General features: G+C 34.5%; 1 protein-coding gene across 2 annotated transcripts in view; it reads right to left on the bottom strand.

Moving 5' to 3' along the window:
• LOC108917246 (early growth response protein 1-B) overlaps positions 1–22,553 on the bottom strand; it is a 33,092-nt gene extending 10,539 nt beyond the window's left edge. For both annotated transcript variants that reach the window (XM_018723752.2, XM_023455656.1), the window contains exons 1-2: positions 22,274–22,553; positions 18,961–19,341 (exon numbers count right to left, since the gene is read on the bottom strand). In XM_018723752.2, the coding sequence (XP_018579268.2) occupies positions 18,961–19,255 (295 nt within the window). In that variant the 5' untranslated portion in view covers positions 19,256–19,341; positions 22,274–22,553. The remainder of the gene's footprint in view (positions 1–18,960; positions 19,342–22,273) is intronic.
• Between the last annotated feature and the right edge of the window lie 1,064 nt (positions 22,554–23,617).

Raw genomic sequence — 23,617 nt, 5'->3', positions numbered from 1 at the left:
TTAATTCCTATATAACAAAAATAAAAGTATCCTTGAAAAATTACTTTACTGCTTGCCCACATGTTCATAAGAAGTAAAACTGACATTATTTGTTGACTTTTTTGGCGAGAAAAGTATGTGAAGGCAAAATCTATTTAAATAAGGATTTTTGTAGGTAGTACGGCAAACACTGCCTATTGCTCCTGACATTTGTAATTTTCGCATGAGTTTATGTTTAGCATCTCAGCAAATAAAGTAGTAAAATATTAGACACGGTTAAAATAAAGGCCATTACATATTCCTCGTTTACTCTAAAGAATATAACTTCTTAAATAGTATTAGATAATTTTTAATAGTTTCAAGGGGGACATTAACTTTGATGATCGACAAATTCAATAGATTAGACGCTTTGAAACAGACTGTCCGCTTTGGAATATCGTTTGAAGGATATTTTGACAGTGTAAATACTGACATTACTGATAACCTTTTTTAGTTGGTCTTACAATTAATGGTAGTTGATAGAGCTAATTATTGGAAGGAATCCTTTTTGTAATATTTTATTCTGGATCTACCATGCAGTTTTGGATCATTTTTGGTGCTTTCACGATTTACTACCATTATGACAGAAGAAGTTATGGTTTTATAGATATTATGCTTTTTTTATTTAAGAAACTTCAACACAGATCCAGGTACTGTCTTTTTTCTTGTTTGTAATAAATTTCCTTTTTCATTCTAATATGGGGGGATACTAAACATGATGGGTGAACCTATGAAGGTTTTCCTTATCTAGTAACTCATAAGAGATACAAAATAAGTTAATTTAGAAAATAGTACTTCGGTTCATGCATTTCAAGGCAAAAGAAACATCTAAGAATCTGGCATCGTTCAGAAATTTGAAGCAAAGTGATGCCTATGAAGGCAAAGTCTCTGCAAAATAATCAAAAACGGATATAATAAATTAACTCTCAATTGGTTCGAAAACCTAATATAGCTTCTTAAATAACGATTCTTACGAAAAGCAACCATTGCCCGTTACTTGTCCGTTCGCCGATTTGTTGATCTCCCCTCGTACATTTTCCGATAAAGCCTTCAGCTTTCCAGGAACGATCGTGAAATTTCCCGGCCGGAACCCTGAACTCGACATTGCAGGGTGGCAGGGGGCACACGTGGTGGGGGTAGATCGGGTCGCGTTGCCATATTACCCGTAGGGGAGGGTTTCCATGAATGAATTGACGTCAGAGCCGTGGGGAAGGGGTGCCGCTGTTGTAGACTTATTTTCCATTTTCAGGCTCTCTTCCGACTGCCGGATCCGATCCCATCCTCCCCCCAGCGCGCATGTTGAGATGCCGGTGTCGCAAATTGTAGTATGATTGCATGAATTAACGCGAATCGGTCTATCGATTGTCCCTTCCAATTCAGCTGTTGAATCAAAAATTATACACAATGCGCTGTAAGAGAGGAAGATTCTTTAAAAAAGTTACTAACACAGCATTTAGACTTCAGGAACACATTTTAACAGTTTCAAGGTTGTGGAGCATGATTGATGATCCAATAGGTACCAACAAACTTCACACCCTTTTCTGTATTACACGGAATTCAAATATTTTACTACAAGCTTCTCATGAAAGAAGGTTCTCGTGCGATTTGGCAACAGCGGCCCCCAGTCACTGCTATCGCGTCCCTTATCTCCCTCTGAAATACGTTCGTTCATTCAATACCGCTGGCACTTTTTGGAAGTACGTCATCCAAAGATAATGTACATATTTTCTCTGACGTAAAACCAGGTGAAATTACATAAGATATTATAGATTTCCGTGATTTGCGCATTTCGTGCTGTTATTTATTGGACATCAAAGCGTTTCGTGTAAAGGATTATGGTGTTGCATAATTGTTTGGCCGATAATCTTCGGCTCTTGAAATACGGACGTCGATACGTACAGTGGATGTGACGTGTCGAGTACTCGGTATGATTTATCGATTTGGATAGTGATAAAGTTATCAGCGTCCGGGCATTACCGAGTCATCAAGGGAGAGTGGATTTTGTAGATTTGATATTCAGTAGTTGAATTAACTGTCATTTGCAATAATTCCCATTGGTTGCATTATTCAGCGGTCGCAGTTATTGAAGCTCTATGTTTCTAAGTCCAAGAAGGTTGAGGAAGAGTGTTTCCCATTCACTTTTAGAAAGCATTAAAATACTGGAATAGTATCTGAACCATCATTATCATCAGCATTCAGATATAGGTCAGGAAAATAAGCTGCGAAATGACCATTTCGCGACTTTTTGTTTCGGCAAGCTGAATTTATCACTATAGATGCTAAATATTATGTACAATAACATATTAGTTTCCATAGTCATAAAAATGGGGGGGAAGATTGTTTACAGGCTGGTTAAACGTAAATTCACGTTTTTTGCTTATAACTCTTTTCCATTTATTTCCACGAGAAAACAGTAAAGTACTTTTTTTCGTCTTCAAAAGACCTACAACAAACTAGCCCTCGAGCGTCAAAATATATATTTTTTTTAATTTCAAATTTGCAACCTGAATTTTTTTTTATTTTTTAGCCTTAGTTGCAAAAATATATAGATTTCAATGTATTATTATGAAATCTACCATGAAAAAAATCAGTGCGATTATGGAAGATCCTCGGGATAGTCCAGACTAATAATTAGTTAATTTGTTTATAAGGCTATAATTTGTAAACTATTCAACTTACCGATTCCAGATTTCGTGTGTTATTATTAGACAGTGATAAGAAATGAGAGTAAATGATTGTAAACAATCTTCCCCTCATTTTTATGACTGTGGAAACTAATGTATTTAGCATCTATAGTGATAAATTCAGCTTGCCGAAACAAAAAGTCGCGAAATGATCATTTTCCAGCTTATTTTCCAGCTATTGTGGTAATTTTAGTGGAGATCATTTATTTCAGTGAACAAAAATGTCTACCCTGTAACAAACCAAAAAAACGATTCTCTTGGGCTGGCACTGGGCCCATATTTATCTGTTATTCTAATCTCAATTTGCTGCCCGCATCTTCAATGTCAAGACCAGTCGTTGGAATACAAGTTTATAGAATTTCTTAGTCGTGGATCCGAATTCAGAAAATATGTGGCAATTAACTTATAAAAACCGAGTCACGACAGAGGTATTCGCGGTTAAATGGACGTTTTGGCCTTAATGAGGACGTTTTGAATTTGGCAGACCCTAATTTCCAGATTGCAATAAAATATCTGATATAAATCTGCAGAGTGAGCAGAAAATTTACAAAGGTTCTTTCTGTATAATACAAGCTACAAAGTGGTCGCATTAAAAAAATTAAACCGCACGGATTAAGATTTTCAGTGCATGCAATGATAAATTGGACATCAAGGATGTATAACACAACTTTTTTTCGATGGAATCCTAAATGGAAGACCATATATCCAGATGTATCCAACAGCACGAACCGAAACGGGGCTGGTGGCTCCAATAGCGAGTCTAGAGGTTCTGATAGCGGGTCTGGCCCTACAGAACCTAGCCCGAGAACAGCAAGGACAGGTTAAAGATTCTTAGCTAAGTCTAAGGAAATCGCTAATGTCTATAACTGGGAGTGAATATAGATTACATTGTCACCGTCTTCAACAGCTGTCTATATATGATGTATCAGTGTGGTTTTGTTAATTAGTGCTATAACGGAAGTAATTTGTCATACCAATAATTCCCGGTGTATGAAAAATACACTTCTTCTTCTTTGTGTTCTGTAAACTTTCAAGATAACTAATGAACTCGATTATTTGGCTACACCCTCGGTCTTCCTAGAAATAATTTACATATACTAGTATTTATGCACGCTCTCAGTAACCTGTTACCTGCAAGCAACTAGTTTCTTTTATCTTTGGGTACTGTGTTTTAAAACCGTTGTACATTTTCCAACCGTATGAAGACTACGTAATGCACATTGGTATTTTACTACTAATGTTGCTAAGAGTGCAGCAAATTTGGTTCAATATGTACATTTCTTTCACCATGTTGAATTAATCCATATTAACTCTAAAAAAATTCTTAAATTTTCAATCACAATATATAAGAAAGTTCGTGGACATTTGGTTAGAAATTTGGTATTTGTGCAATGGTCATTAGAAACAAGATAATTATCTTTTATTCTGGATAAAAACATGAGTGTCTATCTCTACTGTTAGGTGTGCATCAGGGCTCTTACTGGGGACTACTTCTGTCTTCAATTTATGCACCTTTACACTCACTAAAAGTTTCCCATGCGTTACGTGTTTGCATATATAAATAAAGAATTAAAAATTGACATAAACGTAATTTTAATATATTCATTCAACTTCAACTACAGTCCACGAGACAGTGTTGCAAAATTACCGTGTAACCATTATTGAATAAATACGCTTAAATTATGTATGCACATTGTTAATCACTGGGTAAGTGTTTTCTAAATCCAGGTGGCGTTAAGATAACATTAATTACAACATACTGCAACTTCCTAGCATCCCATGGGGACATACGTATGCATATACTTGTATTACGGTCTTGTCATTACCATTAGCCACGTATTATTAAAATTAGCTGCAAGATACCGTAAATAATGAGTGGAATTATAGTTGTTTAAAATCGTGTACACTCTTGGTCAAAGCAAAAGTCGAGAAGTGCAAGCGTGTGTGTGTAAAATGTTCGATTAAAGCGAATTCGATTCAAAAATGGTATAAATAATTTAGACTTTTAATTTTTAACTTTAGAGTAGGCAAAATTTTTAAGTTGAGCATAGTTTTTGTTTTGGAGGATTTTTGCTGAAAATATTCAATTAATCGGTATTTTTATACTGGAGACTTACACAATCTCGGTAGATACTCTAAATCTCGTATCCGAAGGACTTTGAACTAGGATAATTTGGATGTAAGATTAATAATGATGAAAGAAACAAATAATTGAGTAATCAAAGTGTATGTTAACGATTTTTTAAAATTGATTCTATTGCATGTATACAATTATATATCCTTACAACAGTTAGGATACGATTATTCTTTAAGAAAACATCTTGTTGTGAGGGACCACGCTTTTTGCAAGCAATGAGTTTAAATTTTCATCACTCAGATCATGTAAAATAATATGCATCTATTCTTAAGAGTCTCATCCGTCGGCTCAGCCGAATAATTCCAAATATTTCCAATTTTCACCACCAAGAGCGGTGGTGACAACATTTTTAACATTAGGGCGATGTTTCGCATTGTAACGAGCGTTCAAATAAAAACGTGGTCGAAGTTGGCTCTGACACATTGGACGTAGGGAGTAGCTTATAGCGACCAACTTAACCTCATTTTTCAACGAGCTGTATAGCAGCTGTCAGTTTCAATAACGTTAATGACTATATAACTTTATTTTAAAGAATAATCGTGATAACAATAACAAACAAAGGAGCTGCAGAAAGTGTCCCCCTCCTTGTTATAACAATAAATTAAAACAGCTGCTGAAAGTGTCCCCCTCCTTGTTCCAAGCACTTTTTACACCTGTTCCTCAAAGAATTAAAGACATTTTCTAAGATGCTCGGGGTATTGTTAATTTCACGAATATTGTCTATAAGTCGAGCCTGCAGATGGTTTAAATCAGGAATAGGCAGTTCAAAAATAGTGTTTTTAAGGTAAGGCCACAAAAAGAAATCACACGGCGTAATATCACATGACCTCGGTGGAAATTCATGTTCAGCATTGAGACTTATTAGTCGATTTTGGAAAACTTCCCTCAACATATTCATCGTCTCGCCTGCCGTATGTGCCCTTGCGCTATCTTGTTGAAAGTAAAAGTTTGTAATTTCGTTTTCTTCCAGCTGGTTAACTAAAGGAGCGATAATTTCTTCTCTATACCTTTGCGCAGTAAGAGTACCATTAAAAAAAATAGGTCCATAAATCCTCCTTCGATTGAGAGCACACCAAACTCCAATTTTTTGAGCGTGTAGAGGGCCCTCGACAAAAAAGTTATCTGGTTTTTCAGAAGACCACATTCTCATATTCTGTGAGTTTACGTAACCACTTAAATGAAACCAGGCTTCATCAGAAAAAAAGGTGATATTATGAAGTTCACCGTAATTGTTTAAAAACCATTCACAAAATACAGCCCGTCGCGGAAAATCAACTTCATGAAGTTCTTGCTGACAAGTTAAACGATAGGAGAACAAACGCAAATCTTTTTTTAACACTGTGTGGCAGGTACCGACTGATACTCCCACCATTTGTGATAAAACACGTACAGAAGTTCTTGGCGCATTTTCCATTATTTGTTGGACATTTTCTTTTAATTCTTCAGTCCGCTTTTTAGGTCGGCCGCTTCCTTCTTTTCTTGTTACACTGCCCGTGTCACGAAAAACATTAACACAACGCTGAACTGCACTTTGAAAAATTTTGTACTCAACAACGCCGGGAAATTGATTTTGAAATTCTATGAAACATTCCTCAATAGAATACTTCCATATTCCATCAATCTTGCGTCCATTTCTAAAGTAGGACTCTATGAGAAACACTTTTTGTTCTTGAGAAAACACCATTTTAAACGCTTTTTAAAACGAAAATATTCAAGTTGATAGCGGCGATATAGCGCTTTGACAGATGGCGTTTAAGTTCATTTGCTATACGCTACGCCCTACGTCCAAATTTTCAGAACCAACTTGACCACGTTTTTATTTGAACGCTCGTTATTAGCTATGTCCTGTCAAATTTGGTTAGTGCAGCTCTCTCTGTTTCGAAAATTCAATACCTATGAATGTTTTCAGTCACGAAAATTAAATGATTCCAAATATTTCGAGTTTTCACCACCAACAACGTATGCATTATAGCGCACAAATTCTAAATGGATGTCAACGGTTTTTACTGAATCATACAATGAATTACTTTCACGTAGGTATCGATTATTACACTTATTCTTTGTCTCGGTTTCCGACTGTACCATTACATGCAATGCTAATGGGAAAAACAATAAATAAACGTATATCTCAACGCCAACGTCACTAATGTAATTATTACTTATTCTAATATCACCTTTTTCGGAATTACTTACATAATAACAACAGATATTATTACATATCGAGTGTAGCACCTTATGCCGGACGCTGTCTGTGTGCCCACACTGGATTTTTCCACCAACGCTCGACGGCTACGTCACAGTCTTCTTGTTTTGGACAAGGAACACCCTTATGCATATATAGGTAAATGTTTTTGTTTTCGCAATCTCGACACTCGCCTTTAATATTCATCGATGTGTTTATACGGGAGCTAATTTTAGTTTATTAATTAAGGTGTTATTAATAGCGGGCTTGTGGGCAAATTCCGATTCCGGGTTACGAGATTGCGGCTGGAAGAAGTCTTATTCACGCGAACGAAAAATATATCAGTTATGGAATTGTTGAGAAGTGTTTGTGGTTCCAGTAAAAACATCTTCACCAATAAACCGTCATTTTGAACAGCTTTTTTTTTCAGAAGAAATTCTGTAACTCCAGAAATTGTTTAAGCATTTTCAGTGTTCATCTACTCGTTGGGTGAAAATAGTAATGTCATATTATTGATACATTAGAAATACTTCACAAATCCATTCAAAATGTCTAAATCGATAAAGGGGAAATAAGTCCAGAAATTCTATAACCAGCTATTTTTAACTACGAAACGAGAAAATTACTGACCTTTCGAAAATTATATTCAAAACATCGGTAATTATTTTCAGTCTCAGTTATCTATAAACAAACACCTAACTGATATAACTCAACAATGCTAAAAGTCAAACCCAAATACTAACTGATTATACAGGGTGTCCCAAAATAACGTGTACAACGGAAGATCACAGATTCGTGGACTCAAAGTAGGTAGATTTAGTTAATTCACCTTTAGAAGTAGTGTCAAATATCATTGATATTATTGAAAACCCTCCAAATAATAATTTATATGTAAATTTAAAGGAGAAAATAATTAATAGGCTAACTCTGAGGAGCAGCGTTTAGATGTGCTATTATCAGGTTCAGAAATAGGAGAAACCCTCTGATTTTTTAAGAGATATGTCAACGACAGTAGGGGGATCAGCAGTAGTCAGTCAAGAGTTACTATTAAAATTGTGGAAAAGACGATTACCAAGAACTATTTCAGTAGCTATAACAGTATCAGGAAAAGTTAATGAGATTTTAGATATAGCTGAGAAAATTTGGGAAACATACAAAGATAGTAACATATCACAATAACAATAACAATTCAAGGGTAGACAATACATTAACTTCACAAGTTTTAAAAGGTATACCTAAACGAGCTCACAAGTAAATTTAGAGTCATTTGGCGCACTTGCAAATAAAAATTTAGAATTGGAATAACAGATTAATATATTACAAACGCAAATAATGAACAATAGGAGTAATAACGGAAATTTTTGTCCCAGTTATAGTGGCTATAGACAAAATTTTAGATACAGAAGTATCAGTAGAGATAGAGGTTATAATAAAAACGAAGAAATGTATTATTATCATCAAAAATTCAAAGATAAAGCAACTAAATGCGAAGCACCGTGGTGCCAATTTTTAAAGTTGGGACAGTTAAACTGAATCGTTCCGTAATTGAGGCGGCAAATCGCGGAACATGTTTTGGATCGATGGATGATACCATTTGGAAGTTTTTGGGCCTCTTGTAGAATTTCGATTAAATGAGCGGTTTGGGTACAAAAAATATTTTTTAAATGTATACATTATCTTGCCACCCTATTACAATACTTTACAAAGTGCTAGTAGGCTCTGATTTTGTAGGTTGACTGTAATTTCAGTTTGATCTTGTTTAGGATAGTATTATTATTGGCCCTATTATTCTATCCAATAGACTGAATGGGGAATTTGATTTAAAATTTTTGCAAAACGCGAGTTATTGGAAGATGTGCCGTTATTACTCAGAGCTAACATGTGGTTTATGCATGATGGCGCTCCACCACATTTCACTGTAAATGTTCGGCAGTATCTGAACCAAAGATTCCGTTATCGGTGGATCGGTAGAGGGGATAATTTCCTGTTAACGGCCTGTACGCTCACCAGACCTCACACCTTGCGACTATTATCTTTGGGGCACTCCGAAAACAACAGTGTACGATTTCACATCTACTACTGAACTGAGTTGTGGAGGCATATCCAAAATGCCTATTGTACACCTTATTCTGGGACACCCTGTATTTATGTACGTATTTAACTTTTGGATGAAATATACTGGGTGTTCCCATTTTGAACGTACTAACTTCAACAGTGGATAGAGGTCTTCATTTTGAACAAAAAAGTTCATGTGAATATAGGTTCTAATCGAGATGCAGGATTTCAAATTTAATGTTTAATTTTACAGCTTTTCGATTAAATTTTATAAGGATTTATAAGAAATGCAGATAAAGGAGCAACGCTACATTTGCGAATACCTCCATAAATACATGTGTTTCTGCTAGCCTGAGGCAGAAGCAGATAAAATCCAGCTACGATCTCACTTGTTTAATTCCTTCTTTAAATAATCACGTTTGATGGGACTTCTCGTGGGGCATATCAATTAAAATAAATATTATGATAATTATCGAGGTAAGTGGTAGTAGTAAATCAGTAGGTTTTAATTAAAAGACGTTGTTTTAACAAGTGAGCGATAATCAACTTTATCGGGTTTTTAATGTACGGTACTAGCGACTTGCTTTGACATTTACATATGGTGGCCGTGGTAATAGAACACAGGTGATTTCACTAGTAGTGTGGATTGTAAAAGCCTCGGAATTGGATCGGTAGAATTTCAAGTAACTGTCTTTATCATTAAAATCGATCAGGATTTTTTTTTAACTTAGGTACCTAATCAACTGCATAATGAAGCTGTTTTCTACGAGAAATGAGGCAAAGTTTTAGTGATGCGTAAACCAGAACATCAGTAAAATAATACACAATTGTACAAATTTGGCTTGTAATCTATCAAAAGAAACTAAAAGTGTCGATAGGAGAAACAGTGACTTACCATAAAATATATAGGTTTATATACATGCCTCTGATTTGAAGCTTCGCATCGATCAATTTATTCGATACTTATCTAGCGGCACCCTAATGCCTGCCCTGTCGGCCTAGTGTGCCGGTCAATAATCCCAGTTTTTTTGCTGAGAGACGTGCATTTTATCGTCGTTTGTGCGTGTGTATGGTACGTGTTTTTGTGGCAGCCATTAGCATTGCGTATTGTGAGCATAGAACGGCACACTGCGTGACTATAGGTTTAGTCTATTTCTGCTATTTTCTGAATTATTAATTCAGCCTTTTTTTCTTTTCTCGTAGTTATTACCGCGTCCAAGATCACGACGGTATTTCCTTTAAGCATCACTGCTATGTCTTATGTACAGTTGTAAGTACTTAATTTTATCTTAATTTTTGTCCGTTGTACACTTTTGGTATTTTAGTTGTTTTTAGGATAAACATTTCATTATTACGAGGAAGTTTGTAACATAAGCTGTGTCGAGCTTAAAAACACGATACCAGTTAATTAGTGACCTTTTCAGTATAACAAGAGCGGAGGATGGGAGTTTCTAGATCAAAAATAGGTTTTTATACAGCAGCACTTATCTAAAGGTCACATAATAAATTCTGTAATTACAGAAGTTTTTAAAAGGCCAAATAAACATCCTCAAGGAATTTTTAAAGCATGTACCTTCGTACACATTCCACTTTATTTTATTAATATTAGAATATAATTGGACAGAGGACTGGCGAGGGTAAGGTTAAAGGTCGGGGTTTCATCAGGAATTTCACCGAGGAGAATGAAATAAGGATGTGATATTAGCCGGAACTTCGTCTTTAAAAAAATTCCTTGTTTGAAAATTTGAGATTTCACGGATTATGATTCAATTTCAGAATTTATAAATGTTTTCATAAACTTAAGTCATATTTCAGTAGATTACAGGTAAAAGCTTGATTCAGATATAGATAGATTCAGTTATGAGTGTAGGATTCTTATTGAAAATTAAGGGATATTAAAAAAATTCCAAATTTTCGGATGATTTTCAAAGAGCTGTAACATGGAGGGAAATAGTCATAGAGAGAATAAAAAAAGAGAAAATTGAAGCTTTCAGTTTCTAGTTTTCGGATCTGGAGTTTAAAATTTTTTAGCGTGAGCGGTTTTTGCGTAATAACAAGAAAACCAACGAAAAATTTTTTTTCCAAATTTTTGCTTCTCTTTAAAAAGTCAATGAACTTCAATAATTTTTTTTGGTAACTTCACCATAATGCTTTTTTAGATAATTTAATTACCTTCAATTTGAGCGGTTCCGGAGCCCTGTATGATGATTTGTTGCTGTTATCGTGGATCAAAGCAAAAAAATCATTTTTGACTTTGGGAATCAATTATTCGGGAAATAATGATCATGCAAAAAATCCAAGTAGGGTTTTGAAAACTGCAAAATATTCTCTACAAGTCTTATTTGTTTTTTATATAAAAAAATTTTCGAAGTGAAAATGTTGGTTGGAAAAAAGGTAAAAACTTGCATAATTATAATGCATAGGTATATCTAATATAGACAGGGTGTTCCAAAATGTTGTTCAGAGAATCCTAGAGCAGAATCTATATCCAAAAATACGAGAAAATCCTATAAACCTAGGTCCTCAAATATTTCGTTTTCGAAATAGAGGGTCAAAAAAATATTATAAAAAATATGTTTTTCATTGATAATTTCTAAATTTTTCATTGAAAATCGTTTAAATTTGAGACAATGCATTTATGATATGTGGGTTATAATTTGGTATAATCGATTGTATTTCAGACCCATGAGGGGCGTAGATATGGGGGGGTACCTATTGATTTTTGACCGGAAAATCTATGCCACTGATTTTTCTACTGGTTTTTACTTTATATTTAGGAACTCCATTTATTTTAGAGCAAAAAGACCCCCTTGCACATTGGTCATTTAGCGAGCGGGTTTCGAGCTATTAAAGATTTTTAAAAATCATGCTAATCTCTCTATGAAGTCATTACCTACCTACTAAAAATACTATGCTAATTAAGGTACTAATATAGGTAAGGTACCTACGTATCATAAATGTATCGACCAAAATTTAAACGATTCCCAATCGAAAATTTAGAAATTATCAATAAAAAACGTTTTTATATTTTTTTAACACTATTTCGAGAAAGGAGCATTAGCGGACTTACGTTTATAGGATTTTTTTTCGTATTTTTGGATGTAGAATCTGCTCTAGAATTCTCTGAACAACGTTCTGTAACACACTGTATATAATGCATTATATGCTAATGGATATTTGAATAACTTGGCATATCTTTACAAATAATGGAAAACTAAGTGTCCTAAAGAAACCCTAATAGTTGCAAAACGCTGCGATTATACAAAATATTTAAATTTGTCGTTTTTGCTGAAAATGAATGTAACGTGTAATTTTTCAATTTTCATTCATTTTTTTAAGTTATATATGTTTTTTAGTAGCAATAATCCATATTTTCTTCATCAAAAAAAAAAAACCCTAAACTTACTTTGTTTTCCATATATTTAATAAAATTGCATTAATTGTAACAATTAAGTTGCCATTACATTTCAATAGATAAATTACAGTACGATATTTCTAGCCTGTCAGTCATGCCATGTAATTGATTTTAAATATTTTTTGCTCAGAAATAGTTAATTTTACGGAAAAATTGCAATATACCTTTTTTATTTAGAATGAATCAGGCTATCTGAAATGAGTTTTTAAATGGTAAGATAGTAATAAAAAAAGAGTTACCTATGAAACAAATCTTAGGGGTGGCTTTTTCTACCCCTTACAACCGTAGGGGACAATCAACAAGATGTTTACTGAGTGTCTACTCGATAGCACAAAGCGTCTACATAATTTCATTTCTATGACTTTTTTAGTAGGTGTTTCAGAAAAAAAATAAAAACTACTTTGGCACCCTCTTTAAGCGATTGCACCTTCATAGGGGATCAAGGTCACCACGCTTGAACCCTAATAATGTTCAAGGTCACCTTCAATTTATTATTTTTCGTTCAGATGCTAAATTCTAATCGCCAGTATATCTCTTGTTTTATGTTAGTTCAATAATTGAGACAATTATAGTCTCCAAATTAGGTATTGTCCGATTCTACAAAAATAATTCTGGCCAATTAAAAGAAAATTAACAACTGCATCGCACGAATCCGACAACTAGATTCTTGAGTTCGGCATGTTTACGATTTAACCGGGGCTCTAACTGCAATTGACCTTTCGGGTCTTTGGTTAAAAATAGTAGTGTAACTATCCTTAATTTTATCAACGTGGTTTAGTCATCGTAGGTAAGTTAGCAGATATTATCCGCGAGGTTCGCGAAAATCGGCCTGGATAACGTCGTTATTGAAATATAAATCTCGGCCTTGCTTATTTAATTCAATTGTTATTCATTTCTATAACATCGTAAAATATAATATTAAATTAAATCTGGATATACGCATTTTCGCTGTTATTTGATAAACGCTTTATGTTTTATAATTAATTTTCCACGTTGCCTTATAAGTAGATTTTTGCGAATGTATTCTTTCGAGTTATCTAAATGTGCACAATTAGCATTTGTTTTTGCTCGTCGATAAAGCGAACAGGTTTGTATTCTAATTACTAGATCGCACTATAGTGGCAAACCTGTTGTAATAAGCAGATATGTGGTAAGTTGTCACGGGGATATCTCTCAAAAATTAATGGATCATCTCCTCCAATCTCGAACTTATCTAACATCTGAATATTAACGAGTGGTTATTTATTATGTTCTAGGGTCCTCGTTATTTCGCTAAAACAAGAACGTTACTAAAAAAAATAGATCAATATTTATCGGTTTTTGGTTTTTGTTCGCAAGTCTTTCTATTGATTTACTTAGAATGTCTTCATTAATTTTCATCACCACCAGTTTTGGGCTTATCCTGTAAGTAGGCATCCTGAACGAATAAAATGAGATGTTGCCACTTATACTAACAATTTGAGAACGACTCCACTTTAATTGATTCGTCAAAGGCCAAAGATACAGCCCAACCATGCATTATCTTTTAATCTCTACATAAATTCTTAATATAAATGAGTTTGTATTTGCTAGTATGAAAAAAAAGGCATTTTTTATTCTTCATAATACTAAAATAACAGAAAATTGTGTACGCAAAAACATTTTTTATCTAATTACACAACAACTGTTAAGGAAATAGAAAAGTTTTACTGGAAAACCTGAATTACTTTGAAAACATTTCCTGAGCAATGATGTGGTTTATCAATTCTTGGTTAAATGATCGGGAAAGTGTCCAAGTTATATTGGTCTCCCCCCCCCCTCTCCTGCCAACAATTGAACGATACATTTCAGTATGGCTAACAATAGGCTTTTTAAATTCGTTCGCTATATCTCTCTTATTATTAGAGATAGACATGTCTCAGTCTAAACTGATCAAGTTTCTTTAAAAAATTAGATTTTTTTAGTTTCGTTCAAACTCCTTTAAACGTTTTAGGTCAACAACTTTTATCATTGGAAATGTTTAAGGAATAGGTAGTGGAACGTTAGATGTTAGGAAAATATGTGTATTAGGGTGGCCCAAAAAAAAAAACGAATATTTTTTTTTTCGTGCCTCTTGTGAAAATATGTTAGTTGGTCATGTTTTAAGAGCCCCCTCAAAAAATCAGCTCAAAAAAAATTTTTTAGAGGTCGCTCAAGATTTTTTAAAATTTCCAAAATCGTCAAAAATTGTTTTTTTTTTATTTTTTTATTTTTGCTCGTTATTTTATCATTTTCTAAAGGTCACTCATAATTATTTTAACTTTCAAAGTAGTGTACCTATCTTTTCGAGCGACCTCTAGAAAATAAAAATCAACGAACTAATAATTTTTTTTCATTAAATTTCATGAACAAAAGAATAGAAATAAATCACGAGACACTTAAATTTTAAAAAATTATAAATATTTGATACTCAGTGCGGTAGTAAATTTTACCTCGAGAAATTTTTTAAGTGTCCCGTGATTTATTTCTATTCTTTTGTTCATCAAATTCAATAGAAAAAATTATTAGTTCGTTGATATTTATTTTTAGAGGTCGTTCGAAAACATTGTAGGTACACTACTTTTAAAGTTAAAATAATTATGAGTGACCTTTAGAAATCAAAATATCGATTTGAAATTTTCAGAATCGAGATTTTTTCAACTTAGAAAATAACGAGAAAAAAAATTAAAAAAAAAAATCAATTTTTGACGAGTTTGGAAATTTAAAAAAATCTTGAGAGACCTCTAAAAAATATTTTTTTGAGCTGATTTTTTGAGGGGGCTCTTAAAATATCAGGTCACGATCGCTGGGCGCGGGGGCGGTCCGATCGGGAGTGATCTAGATTAAGTTGTGTAGGTTGAACTTTTTTCCACTAAATTATATTCCACAGGCACTTTTTTAAAATACACGCCACAGTGTTTGTGAAACTACATAAATAAATTCCTTTATAAACCAGGGATTAAGTGCTTTATTATCCATATTCCATATTATCCATAAAAATTACGCTCATTCGAAATGTGTCAGATGTATCAGATGGCGAATTCTGTAAATTATTTTTGTCACAGCTTTTGTTTTTATTTAAAATATTTGATAAACTGTTTATATACAGGGTGCATATAAAAAATATGTACAGACTTAGAGTGTGATAAAATGTAAAGGATAAAATTCTTTTTGTTATGATCACATTTCACAAAGGCGATTTTTAAGAATCGAAGTTTTTAAAGGTGCTAATAAGGTTTTTATTAGTATGTAATATTTCATCTTACACGAAAAAGTTACCTTTATAAAAATCACGAAAAGCACATCGTTTTTGAGAAAAACGCAATTCACTGCCCAAAGTTCTACTGGGTGTTAAGAAATAGTAGGCTATACTTCAACTATATTTTTCTTGAATGAGAATAAATCGATTTAGATCAAGTTATCCTAGTGTACTAAAAAATTACAGGTTTTCAAAAAACACAATTATTATTTTTTTTGAAGGATCCTATATCTTTTTGCCAGAGGCTGCTACATTAGTAAATCGTGGTTTGCTGTTATAATTATCGATTTTTGTCCCAAAAATTGGAAGCGCTAAAGTCAACTTTAATTGTAGCGAATGCGACGATCAATTTTTCGACAATTTATCGGTGAAAAATTACCAAAACGCTATTAAGGAATAACCTCTTTCGATATTTGTACCAAGTTCTCTTATTGCTGTGGAAGTCAGTACGTTTTGTTAACACCACTTCGTATCCGGATGTGCGCTGTCAATTTAATATCCTCCAGTTTAGTTTAGATAATTATATTTCCACGAAGAGGATAGAGATAATTTTTGGCGACGCTCTGAAGTTTATTGATTGTTGTTATTAACCACAAACGGGCGTAGATTGTGCGTGAGAACATAGCGACAGATCGTTACGTTTATTTGAGCTACCGTTTGGTGCGGCCACGTAATTATCGATAAATTATTGCACTATAACAGCTCACGAGCTCGCGCAAAATACCATGGACAAACTGGGTATACAGGCTGGTTTATATTTTCTTACTAAACTTTCGGTCAGTTGGGCCTATTTGCAGGTGAACTAGTAGTTGGTTTTTGAGGATAAATGGCGATTTATTGTTTAAATTTAATGTCGAGCTATCTTGGCAGTCTCTATCACCACGTATGCATCTATTATCCCTGAGAGTGCAAGTAGCAGCAAACATTGGCGTCTTTCGTTAATGAGAAAGTTGTTTTTTTGCTATAAATTCGCTTGTTTCATAACTATTTTTTTTAGAGAAAAATGTATTTTTATCATTCATTGTTGAAACAAATTGTATAAATATACAATATATAGGGTGGCCAAATGAAAACGAAACAGAGCCGTTTTCAGGAACTGCGTCAAGATTGTAGAAAAACGCTCAGACCCGTCGATTTTAGATTAAAGGGGGACATTCTTTGCTGGTATTTTTGACTCCTCCACTTTCACTCCCAAGCAAGGGTAAGCATCATCCCAAAATATTTAATAGGCATTGGGGGTTGAGTAACATTTCTTTTGAAAGTTCTTATATAACAGACTTTAAATTTTATAATTCCGCCCAATACTTTGAAAAAAATTTACATTTAAAAATTTAAATTATGTTTAGTTGCTTACTTACTACTTAGTTGATTAATTGTTCAAACTGCCCGTTTCCATACAAGAATAATGATTTTGTTCGAAACGTTCGCGTACATTCCAAAGCATTTCCGGAGTGATTTGACGGCATTCGTCGACGATTCTTTGACGCAAATCTTCCAGCGACGCTGGCCGTGTTTTATAAATTTTAATTTTTAGGTATCCCCACAAAAAAAAATCAAGGGGCGATAAATCCTGTGATCGTGGAGGGCACTCAATGCTGCCTCTTCTCCTAGTCTAATTCCGTAGAAAACGTTGGTCCAAATACTGACGGACAATTAACGCATAATGCGGAAGAGTATCGTCCTGTTGAAAAATCAAATGATCTTCATCACACTCTGGAACATTTTCAATAATATCAGTCAAGGCAGGGTCAATAGCGTCTTCCAGTGATTGCAAATACATTTGGCCAGTCAAATTACCAGGTAGAAAAAAAGGACCCACCAGCCGGTCACCGAAAATTCCAGCCCATACATTTAATTTTTCCGGTTGCTGTGTATGCACCTCGTGAAAAACTCTTGGGTTTGAATCGGACCAATAGCGGCAATTGTGACGATTTACCGTCCCGTTCAAGAAAAAACTGCATTCATCAGAAAAACAGATGTTAAAAAGGAACTGTGGATCGTTCCCTGCTCGCTCACTCATTATTTCGCAAAATTGCAAACGGCGGTCATAATCATCCTCATGAAGTTCCTGGACTAAATGTATTTTGTATGGATGGAATTTATTCTTCTTCAAAATGGTTTGTATGCTAGTTCGATTGATCCCAGACACAGATGCCAGCTGCCTCGTACTTAATGTAGGATCAAGATGAACTTGTCCCAAAACTGCAACTTCACTAGCTTCATTAACTATAGGTTTTTCAATTTCTCGTTTTTTATTGGCTACGTTCCCTGTCTCTTGAAATTTTTTTACTAACTCTAGAACATACTTCCTCCTGACATGTCGATCTTGATGTTGTTCATTAAATAGCTGAGCTGTTCTATTCGCACATTTATTGTTCATAAAGTAAAGCGAAATGATATCTACCCTTTCCGCAATGGAATAAACCATAGTGTTTAATTTTCAAAAACACAATTAAATAAACTACCAACCAACGCTTCCAAATAATACTAGAAAATAATTTGGAATCCACTAATTTTACGTTCATTGTGTGTGTATAGCATTCATTTCTGTTTTTTACAATTGTGTTTTTTTTACGAAAGTGATAACAAATCGCCAAAAACCAATGTAACGCAAGAAATACTAAATTTATACCATTGGCGTACTTAACTCGAATGACTGACATTTTTACCGTTACTAATTGTTTGTACATAAGTTTCAACTTTAAAATCAAAATTCTTAATAAGTATTGGGCGGAATTATAAAATTTAAAGTCTGTTGTAAAGAGAATTGTAAGAGCTTTCAAAAGAAATATTACTCAACCCCCAATGCCATTTAAATATTTTGGGGTGGTGCTTACCCTTGCTTGGGGGTGAAAGTGGCGGAGTCAAAAATACCAGCAAAGAAAGTCCCCCTTTAATCTAAAATCGACGGGTCTGAGCGTTTTTCTACAATCTTGACGCAGTTCCTGAAAATGGCTCTGTTTCGTTTTCGTTTGGCCACCCTACAATTGGGTCCTGAAGATAAGAAATTTCTGCTTGTCCTCTAACTCTTACAGGTGTTATACTTCAGTCGAATTAGATCATAAAACTTGAAAGCTTGAAAAAATTAACAAATAATAAAAGTCTTGCCTCTTCAGGGTCCAATTTTGACACACGCGGTTTTGCAATAAAAAGAAAGGAATATGTTGGTTTACAAATAATGACATTATTGAAATGAATGAAAAAAACCCTCACCTGAAGTCGAAGGTCCCGCGAACCACATGGCCACAAGGTCGTCCACGCTGGCGGCCGACGTCGACGGTTGCGGGGGAGGCTGGTAGCCCCCATAGTAGTACCCGGGGGCGCCGAAGCCCTCCAGCCCCCTGCCGGGGGGCTGATGGGAGCTTCCCGGTGTCGGCGGCGGAGCTTCCCGTCGGTTCTCATTTAGCAGCAACTGTTGCACTTGTAAAATATCCACAAACTCATCACTAGCGCTCGTAACTGGCACTCTAGGAGGTCTATCTTCTCTTCTCATTGTTAGCGTTAACATTTTGGGAGGTAACTAGGCAAACGAGGAGATCGTTTGCCATAACGCACTCGCGCACCCTTTGAGTAAGTCTCCTTCGTCGGCACTACCTGGGGGAAGGATAAATAGTTAGACCTTTCATGATTTAGATGATGATAACGATAGGTTTACAAATTACACCACCGCTGTAATCAGTTTCTTAACCTTGGTGTTGGTTTTTGTTAAAGGTGATGTTAGTATAACAGGAATACAAGATGTTTACATCTATTACTCTTTCATTGACAGTTTTTTTATTTTTTCTCTCTCACACAATTCTTTTTATTAACAAAATTTAACTTCTAGCTTCAGGGTATACAAGTCTAATTCATCTTCCGGTCAGTTTTAAGGCTACAAAATAAAACGTAAATGACGTGAACTGACCTGAAGATAGGGTGCAGTTTGTAGACTCCGAAACTGGTAGTCAAATTTTGTTAATAAAAAATTGTGAGTGATTTCAGGCTTCTTTTCCGAAAATCTAAACCTTATTTGAATTAGTTCAATACCTTTAGAATAAATTAAAAGTATAACAGACTAATAATAAAATATATTATTAAAAAACGTTAAGAATATATTTAAAGCGAAAAATGCCAAGAGAGGTAACTAAATAGCAGGCATTGTTTAGCGTTGTTACAAGAGTGTTTAAATAATATTTTTTATGACAGCATATCTGCTCTATAACACTTCTAAACCATCACTTCACTTTGCGTATATGTATTTTCAATAAAACTTTTTGGTGTGAATTAACTGTGCGTTTCTTCTATTACGTTTTTTATATGGAAATTTCTAGTTTTGTAAATATTCTTTTTATCTGCAGGTGCATCATTGCTAACCAAAAAATAAAAAACTATTATTAGTTTGAAAGTCATCTCATACTTTGTGCCTAAAATATTCATGTTCTATGCCCCAGGAAGAGCACATAATTTTTTGAGATATGTTCAATATCTACAATACAGTCGGAAATGGCGCTATCTTGTACCCTTCACAGAATATTATGAATTATGGATGATAATGAGACAGTTGAAATGATCCAAAATTGGTCCAATACAAACTACATCAAAAACCTATTTTGTAAAGAGTATCTACAAGTTTCTGGATAGCGGACCAAATATGATATGAAGCAGGAGAACTATGTCAAAAATATGACGCAATTTTTTTAGCCTGTCTTTAAGCCTTTAGTCCTGTATAAATTTTTTTCTAAATTGGGAAACCTTCAGATTATATTATTTTTTAAAGAAGATACAATGACATACATTGCTCAAAATTATTCCTCTATTAAGACGCAGATATTGTATCAGGGCTGATATTAAAATATATTGAGAAATGGCATGTAATCGTTTGCAAATCTGTCTTTGGAATTGATGAATCAGTTACGGCAATTTTAGCAACTACTACTACCACTAAGTAATAATTTCACTTTTATTTAAAAATGAACAAAGATACTAGAATGTAAAAGATATTTTAATAATGACTATTTTAGATGATATGATTATCTAGAAGATATCTATGAAGGGTGTCCGCAAATTTCACCGACAACGTTTGACGTTTGATTCACGACGATAAATACGAAAAAAAAAGTTAAATAAAAAATTTTTGGTTTTTGAGTTACAAGCCTTCAAAGTTGTCACACTAATTTAATTAATAACTTCATAACGCTTTTGCTGATCGCCTTAAAATTTGGCACATTTATTAGGACTATTATGGCGTATTATTTCTTAAAGCTTTAGTCAAATCGATATACTGGGAGATAGTTTTCTCTGGTTACCTCTCCCTTTTAGCGGTCAAAACTTTTACAGTAGTCGTATTTTTTTAAAGCGGGCAACATTGAAAAGGCCATTTTATTAAAAAAATATATTGTCTCTTGAGAAAATCGCCTACAGAAAGCCATTCTTGAGAAAAATGGCATTATTTGCATGTATGTACGTTTCGGTTTGTATAGCGGTGTCACGGATTTAAAACTTTGAGTTCAGTAGGCGAAGAAAAGTAACAATTATTGTATTTTTTATTTTTATTTATATAGTTTTCCTTGTTATTTTCTGCAAAAATGTACGCTATGCGAATTATAAATTACTTCACAAATTATGTTAAAGATTATTATTTAAAGGTTAAAGAAGTCATTTGCTAGTTTCTTATCTCACGTTTAATCCGTAAATTTTTAATTTTTGGGTTATTTCTAATCGTCTTTAACAAATTAGTAAACTTTTTCACTTTTTATTATTTGAATGTACTTATTACCATTTTAAAATAAATGTTGCTACAGAACGATCGTTGCAAGTTGAATAGCCAGTTTATTTTAAATTGACAAAAATGTATTCACTGATTTTTGAAGCAGCGTTTGATGAAAATTAAAAAACATTTAACCTTTTTTTTTAATTTCAGGATAGCTATTACAATTTTGTATATTTATATTTTATTAGTCCAGAAAGACCTGATTTCTAAACTTATACTAAACCAGAAAAAATTGTATATTCAAAAGGTCATGGAGACATGAACAGATACCTGTAGTCTGTAGTATAGGAGTTAAACAATAGTTTATTATTAAAATATATTATAGCACCAACAAAATGTCTTACAAATGCCGAGGAAAAGCTTGCACATTTACCCGAACTGAATTTTATCGGCTGTTATCTGGACCATCGAATTTTTTTCCGCAGGTAGGTAACTACGCAGTTATTGAAAACAATAATTTATACATCAAAATGCATCAACGAGAACATTTTTTCTAAATATCCGCGATGGACATTTTCCAAATGATCTTTAGTCTCTGTCTCAAAATGCGCAATTTGAATTACTAGTCGTCCTTTATAGTTGGCACTTTATTGATAATGAAATCAAGGCCAATTGCGAAACATGCCATTCAGGAATTTGTTTATAATTTCGTTTTGATTTTGCACTACTAGGACTTTAGTCAACCACCTGTTATTTAAGTAATAGCTGTTGTTGGGAGTAGAAAATACGTACTTATGAAATATTTGAAGGGTAATATAACCTGCGTTTGGTATGTACCTAGACAATAGCTGATTTTCCTCCCTCTAAAGCACCATCACAGTCTCACAGTTGCCTCTCTGCCACCCCTAAATCCTTCCGACACGGCCGAAACACACCACTTCGCATCTCGCGGATAGTTAGACCCGGATAGACGCCGCGAAAGCGAAATTACGTTTGAGGTTATGTCGCCGTGACGTCACCGTTTAACTTTCTTCGTTTGTCAAAAGTCCTGGGCGCCGCGGGGACAAAGCTCGTGCGACAGATACAGCGCGAGCGACGGATCTCCGGCGACGCGACAGCTCCAAAAAACTTGACAGAAAACCCCTCGACGTGCACTATTCGCGGCCCGCGCGCCGAACATGAATGAAATTGGTCGGACATGTGTGTCGGTTGGAGAATTTCTTGAGCCCACGTTGGACGCCCTCGCGGTGGCTACGTCACGGCGTCGTCATGGTTAACTCTGTAGTTGGAATCTAGCAGGTCGTCGACGGAGTCGAGCGCGGTGGGCCGGGGATCCGCCGTAAAATATTGAAAACCGAGGCTTTTTATGTAGCATTTCATAATCCGGTGGTGGGTGGCCAGATCTCCGTGTTTATTTCGAGCCTTACTTGTTGATGCACTTCGTCACGGGGCTGCGGGTCGCGTCGGGTGGGTGTCTCTACGTAGTTCGGCCGCTAAACCCCCGACCACAGTGGTCAAAAATCCTTAAAACCCGATCGAAACCTAAACTTTTCACTTTTTTCTTTAACGCTAAAATTTACACTGTAGACACCCCTAATACTGAACTAATTTTTCAGAAAATATTGGGTCGATTTAAGCTTCCATATAGAAGTTATAAACGGTTAAATCTGTTAAAAATAATGCGAATTATTATTACGTTTTGTCTCTTGAAAAAAACGCAATGTTTGACAGCTTGTACAACATTTAGGCCTTTATATATTTATTTACACTATACAGGGCTCAAAAGTATGGTCTTTTGTTATTCTTTTCATGTACCTTAGGTAATTATTGAATTAAACCTTAATGGTTTTTTGCTGATTATATGCAGCAGATAATTTTCGGCGAATTTTCTAATTTAGGTCGTTATCTGATTTAGTGCTATAAGAGACTATATACCTCTCAAATTTATGCTAGGATACCTGGGAACATAATTACACTTAATTTGTCTGCAGATATTTGTACGGCGCGTACAATTTACTTCAGTTATTCACCCGCTTTTGTGCCAGACAGTATTTAGTGTGCTCCAGTGATTTTTCCGTTCTGTTTTTGTTTGTTCTGTATTGTTATATGTTATTTGCACTGTTTTTCTTTGTTTATTATTATCTTTTATTACAGTGACTGATGAACCAATAACATGCCCGA

This window comes from Anoplophora glabripennis, unplaced genomic scaffold (genome assembly GCF_000390285.2).
Source record: "Anoplophora glabripennis isolate ALB-LARVAE unplaced genomic scaffold, Agla_2.0 scaffold41, whole genome shotgun sequence".
Lineage (NCBI taxonomy): Eukaryota > Metazoa > Arthropoda > Insecta > Coleoptera > Cerambycidae > Anoplophora > Anoplophora glabripennis.
This window is presented reverse-complemented; position numbering and strand designations above follow the sequence as displayed.